A 6,620-nucleotide genomic window follows, 5' to 3' on the forward strand; every position below is an offset into this window, starting at 1 on the left:
ATTTAATAATTTTCTGGTGGTAGAAAATGTGTTTTGTCATGCTTGACACTTTGCTATTCGAGCAGAAGTGCGTGTAATTTCTTATTTTTCACTGTCGCTCGCTGTGCGTGTGTGTTGTGTGTGTGTGTGTGTGTGCAACTGTGACCCCACTTAACCAGTTAGTACATTGTGTATGCCTTTTCGTGTGACTCGAGTGATAAATTTATGTGGTATTGCATGAAATGTTGGTTTAAAAATAAGGGTTGTTGCACTTGTATAGCAGTGGCTTCTTATTGCAATTTTCGCCCGTAAAAACAAAAAAAAATCAGCGTCTATCGTATTATGCTGCGCGAGTAGAAGTGATTTTCCCAATTCGATTTGTGTACCCTTGTCCTGTGCTTTCTTTACACAGGGACAACGCGACTGTGTATGTAGCATTATGCAATAATTACCTGATAGCAGAAATGGGTGCCTTTTTCTTCGTTTATTAGCATGTGCTTCGTTTTTTCTTTTTTTGCAGTTATAGCTATTCAAGCAAAAGTACGTGTAATTTTTCATGGCTCTTTTTTTCTTTTACTGCTAAAGCAGAAGAAAATCACTTGGTAAAGCTGAATAGTGTTCTATCACGGAAAGTGGGTTTGTTTTGTTTTTTGTTTGTTTGTTTGTTAGATTTTGTTGGGTGCTCGATGAAGTAAGCAGTGCTTAATCTTGCAGTTATGGGTATTTGAGCAGAAATGTTGGTGTCTGAGCCAGGAGTAGAAATTCCAATAAAGCACCTCTCCTTGTGCATTCCTGAGCTGCTGTGTGCGCGCGCGTGTCTGCTTTTTTCCTGGTTTGTGACGTCATCATGGCATGTTGGGGCTTGTTTAGCAGTGTTGCAATTTTACCCGCCGCTATTATCTTGTTGTTGTTATCTTGTGTTAGCCGCGTAGCGATGTCCGGTGACTCAGCGATTATTCCTGAGGTCTTAAGCCTTTTCCCTGCTCACCTAAAGAAATTTGTGTATCCCTGTCCTGTGCTTTCTTTGCGACAATGCGTCTGTGTATGTGGCACTATCTGATAGCAGAAATGGGTGCCTTTTTCTCCGTTTATTAGCATGTGCTTCGGTTTCTTTTTTTTTTTTCTTTTTTTTGCAGTTATAGTTATTCAAGCAAAAGTACGTGTAATTTTTCATGGCTCTTTTTTTCTTTCACTGCTAAAGCAGAAGAAAATCACTTGGTAAAGCTGAATAGTGTTCTATCACGGAAAGTGGGTTTGTTTGTTAGATTTTGTTGGGTGCTCGATGAAGTAAGCAGTACTTAATCTTGCAGTTATGGGTATTTGAGCAGAAATGTTGGTGTCTGAGCCAGGAGTAGAAATTCCAATAAAACACCTCTCCTTGTGCATTCCTGAGCTGCTGTGTGCGCGCGCGTGTGTGCTTTTTTCTTGGTTTGTGACGTCATCATGGCATGTTGGGACTTGTTTAGCAGTGTTACGATTTTACCCGCCGCTAGTATCTTGTTGTTATCTTGTGCTAGCCGCGTAGCGATGTGTGGTGACCTGAGGTCTTAAGCCTGTTCCCTTAAGTGAATTTGTGTACCCTTGTCCTGTGGTTTCTTTACGCAGGGACAATGCGACTGTATGTAGCATTATGCAATAATTATCTGATAGGAGAAATGGGTGTTTTGTCAGTTGACTGTAGTTAGCTTTAATTTTTGAAGTCATAGCTATTTTGCTATTCGAGCAGAAATGCTGGTATCTGAGGGTTTAACGCTGAGGGTAGAAATTCCTGTGTGAGATGAATCTGCATTTCACTGTAATTTGTTTCATTTAAGTAATATTATTGAAATTCCGCAGCCAAAAAGGGGTGGTTGTGTGCATGCTCATGGAAGCGACTTGCATGTCGGAATGACATGTGATGAGAGCGCGAACTTTGCGCTCAGGTGCGGCAATGGTGTAGGCGGACGGAGCATTACGTGAAGCCAAGGGCAAGCTGCGACCTTGAACATGCAGAGCAAGTTATTTTTAGGCTATGATGACTCCTCGCACCCCTGCATGTTGGGGCATGCAGCGAGGTCGCCGCTATATAAGTGGGGAGGATGTGTAAAGAGGCAGTAGTCTTCGCATCGCTTCGGGAGTGTGCGGAGCTCGCTTCAAAAGTAAGTATTTTTCATCCACGCTCTGTGGCGCACGTTTTCTTAGTGTTGCTTCTTTTTTTTTTCAGTGCCTAGATGCGTGTTCTGCTTTTTTGATCCTCATGATATTGGTGATGATGAGCCATTGGAAGAGAATTCACCATCTTCTCCAGACATTTCACCTGGCACATTGCATGCTCACGTCGAGCGATCACATCCCTATGTGGACATTTCCTTCCTGCCTTTCTTTCAAACTGATAGCGCATTTCGAGGTACCGTCAAAGCGTTTGTGCTATTGGCATCTGTTCACGATCAGGGAGTAGAGGACTTGCGACAATATTTAATGAACCACCTCCACAATATAATTGCTATTTTGCGAGCGCAAAGAATACCCTTTAGATTTTGCATTTGTTCTGACGTTCTAATGATGAAAGAAAATCGAGGGGATGTAACCGCACACATAGCTCATTTTATGGCGCTTGCTCGCGAAGTCCACAGCGATGGAGCTATCGTAAATACTTTGATGGATGTGATTCAGGAGTCCACCGGGCGCATTGAAAATTACCAGCGCGAGGGTAGTGGGTTTGTATCCACTGACGTGCAAAAAGTTCAATTGTGTATTTCCGCTGTGAAAACTAAAAAGTTTGGATGCGAGGGGGTACTTCCCACAAATTTGGCTAAACGCAGGAACGTGTTAACGAATATCCATTTACCAGCACACAAGGAGGGTGAATGTTTCAAATACAATACACTAGCTCTCCTGCATCCAGAGGAAAGGAATTCGTGGAAAAAATGTGAAAACTATGCAACAGAGTACTGGTGGCCTAGTCACTTCCCTGTATCCTTCTCTGACCTGGACGAGTTCGAAGAGAAAAATAGGATATCTGTGTACGTGTACGCGTACGTCGATCAGGGAGTGCACGTGTCACGACCCCCAAAACTGGAAAGCGAAAAGAAAATTCACTTATTGGAGGTTGACGAGCATTTTTTCGGAATTAGGTCCCTCGAGCGTTTGCTGACGAGAAAGAACACGCGTTTCGTATGTGAACGTTGCACTCGCTCTTTTAATGAGGAAAAGAGCATGGCGAAACATCGACGCCTTTGCGCGGACGTGAACGAAATCCTATTAGAATTTTGTGAACCCGGAGAAAATTTTGTAGAATTTACTAAAATACAGTACATGCAGCAGTACAACTACGTCGTTGCGTTGGACACGGAGAGCGTACTCGCACCCAGTGGTGTTGGCATGCAACGTCACATTACCTCTAGCTTCTGTGCTGTGCTTGTGCGCACCCACGACTCAAAGGTGATGCGCATCAGGACGCACCATGGGGAAGATGCTGCGAGGCAGTGTGTGAGAGCATTGATGGAAATGCGGGATGAGATGATCGCCCTGAACGCTTGCCCCGCCGCAATGGTGCTGAATGATGAGCAATGCGCTGAGCACAGAGCTGCTACCCACTGTGCGTACTGTAAACAGGAGTTTACCGAAGATCTACCCCGTGTCCGGCATCACGACCATTCAAAGCATTGTAGTGCGGGCGAGACAAATTATATCGCGACATTGTGTAACCCCTGTAACGTCGCGTGCACGACGAGGGAAAAATTGCCGATCATGGTACACAATTTGTCCTATGATTTGGCCGGGCTGCTGCGGGAATTTCACATTCTTGGGTGGAAGCGACCTCCCTTCATTGTGGCCAGCTCCATGGAAAAAATTCGTTCGTTCGAAATTGGCACCTTCCTGTTTAGAGATACCATGCAATATCTAAATTCGTCGCTGGGGGAGCTCGTGGAAACCGTCAAATCCATGGGTGGTGCAGAGGCATTCCAATGTTTGAAGCAGGCATTTGGAAACGACTACGAAATTTTACTTCGTAAAGGTGTATTCCCGTACAGCCATGTCAGTTCTTTTGCAGTGTATGATGAATTGGCCTTGCCAGAAAAATCCTCCTTTCGAAACGATCTCACGGGGGAGGATATAAGTGAGGAGGACTACCAGTATGCGTTGCTCGTATTTGAACATTTTGGATGCTCAAATTTGAGAGATTATAATGCACTGTACTTGAAAACGGATGCCCTACTACATGCGGACGTGATGCAGCACTTCCGACGTCTGTGCTACAGCGCGCGTGGATTGGAATTGCTTCATTGTGTTTCTCTGGCATCCTATTCGTGGCAATGCGCTCTAAATTACACGCAGGCAAAATTGGAGTTAATCATCGATGAGGATATGTACAGAACCATCGAATCGGGCGTTAGAGGCGGGCTCTGTCAAGCGAGCAGGCGTCATTTGCGGGCTAACAACCCTCTGTGTAGTGGCTATGATCCCGATAAAGAGGAGGTGTACATATCATACATAGATTGCAACAATCTTTACGGATTCAGTATGATAAAGCACCTCCCCGTTGGTGATTTCGAATGGGTCGAGGATTTTAGCTCCGTGGATTTTATGCGTCACCCCACTGATTCAGACGTTGGCTACGTGTATGTATGTGACTTGGAGTATCCAAAATCTATCCACGCACTGACACGGTACTTTCCCCTGGCTCCTGAGAAGGCAGTCGTCCCAAAGGAATGGCTCTCGCCATTCCAGCAAGGGCTTCTCGAAGAATTAATGTATCAGCCCGCTAACAGCAAAAAGCTGTTGCTCACGTGCAAGGACAAGGTCGAGTATGTCGTTCATTACGCGTTGCTCGCACTCTATTGTAGATTGGGCATGAGGGTGACAAAAATTCACAGAATTCTAAAATTTCGCCAGGCGCCATTCCTGCGTCCCTACATCGAGGACAATGTTGCCAGACGTGTTGCCTCGGGCACGACATTCGAAAAAAACTTCTACAAACTCTCAAATAATGCAGTCTTTGGGAGAACACTTCTAAATAAATTTAACATGCGTGATATTCGAGTAGCCTTCGATGAGGAGACGGCGAGTCGCCTCGGGAGTCGGGCGGAATGCGTGAGGATGGAAATTTTGTCCCCGGATTGTGTCATGTACGAAATGCGCAAAAGAAAAGTGCGATGCGATTTCCCGCTCCAGATTGGGTTTACGATTTTGGAACTGAGTAAATTAACCATGTACTCATTCTACTATGAAACCTTGCTGAGTAAGCTCACTTGTCCGGTGATTACCTGTTACTTTGACACGGATTCTCTGATCCTCGGCCTGTTCTGCAAGGACTACGAAGATCAGTTACGAGCGATTGCCGACGACCACTTAGATTTGTCTTCCTTCGATCGGGATCATCCACTGTACAGTGAAAAGAATCGTGGAAGGCTTGGGGCATTCAAAAGCGAAACTGGTAGTGTACCTATTGAGGAAGTAGTCTGTTTGAAAGCTAAAATGTACTCCATCAAATTAGCTGGAGGAAGGCAAATTGCAAGAGCTAAAGGGGTCAAAAAGAATATTGTACGCAAGCACCTCCTCCATGAGACGTACTGCAATACCTTGTTCAATCACATGAGCGTATCGAACGAACAAGTATCAATCGTTGGAAAGAAGCAGTGTATGTACACCATCAGAAATGTCAAAAGAAGTCTGATGGCATACGACGACAAGAGATACCTGTGCAATGACATCGACTCCTATCCTTATGGAAGCTATGAATATGGTAAGTTTAAGTGAGTGATATAACTAGTGAAGCTCATAATGTTCTTTTTTGCTTCAGAAGATGTGCAGGAAGAGAATTAATGCTTCTGTCACATGCTGTTCTCTCCTGCGGTTTGCCTCTGGGTCATGGACAGAGAGGGATGAGTGCCTGGGTGATCCATATAGTACCTATGTGAAAAACACCATGGATGCGAGGCGAAAATGTCCAGTGTGCTGGAAGTGCTCCAGAGAGAGCTGCAATCTCTCTGAGAATACCATGATGTGTCTAATAAATGTTGAAAACTATTTCCCGTGTTTTTCTATGTCCGTACTGTTCCAAAGCGTTGTCCTGGCTTAACTAGAAAGCGTCCCAGGACCAATAAGCAATTTGGAAGGAATTGTGAGCTGGCCTAGAAATGAATGGGATTGACCCACGAACGGTTGTCTATGTTGCAGCTGGAATTATGAAGCAATATACAGTTGAAAGCGTGTGACCGAGTAACTAGAGAGTGGAAATGACAAATGAGTCTATCGACTCATTGTATGACATGCATGTATGACATGTATGACATGACCGAGCATGTATGACAGGAAGCCAACAAGCCAATCACTAGGTTTTAGAAATGGATGGAAGTGACCACCCCTGGACCAATGGACTGGTGAGCGATTTGGAAGCCTATGAGCCGACTAGAATTGAATAGAATAGATCATTTTGGTGTCTACGAGCGAGTGAGCAGATGTTGTGGCAATTAATGGTAGCCAATCACATAGAAATTTGATGAATGAAGGGGTGGAGCTGTGACCAACCAACCAGAGGACTTAGAAGTGGCTTGACCTGGATTAGAATTGGCTGGTGGATTAGAAATTCCTAGAAATGGATTAGAAAAAAGAGCGATTTGGAAGCCTATGAGCCAACTTAGAATTGAATAGAATAGATA

At 44.5% G+C, this 6,620-nt stretch overlaps 1 protein-coding gene across 2 annotated transcripts; it reads left to right on the plus strand.

Annotated features, from left to right (window-relative positions):
* The first annotated feature begins 1,998 nt into the window (after positions 1–1,998).
* LOC135376619 (uncharacterized) lies at positions 1,999–5,892 on the plus strand. Of its 2 annotated transcripts, none has more exons than XM_064609132.1 (3): positions 1,999–2,117; positions 2,183–5,704; positions 5,762–5,892. In XM_064609132.1, coding segments are annotated over exons 1-3 (3,546 nt in total). In that variant the 5' UTR covers positions 1,999–2,116; the 3' UTR covers positions 5,785–5,892. The 2 variants fall into 2 exon arrangements, with proteins under 2 accessions (XP_064465202.1, XP_064465203.1); XM_064609133.1 differs by having other exon boundaries at positions 5,765–5,892.
* The last annotated feature ends 728 nt before the right edge of the window (positions 5,893–6,620 follow it).

Source organism: Ornithodoros turicata, unplaced genomic scaffold (genome assembly GCF_037126465.1).
Source record: "Ornithodoros turicata isolate Travis unplaced genomic scaffold, ASM3712646v1 ctg00001178.1, whole genome shotgun sequence".
In the NCBI taxonomy this organism is placed as follows: domain Eukaryota; kingdom Metazoa; phylum Arthropoda; class Arachnida; order Ixodida; family Argasidae; genus Ornithodoros; species Ornithodoros turicata.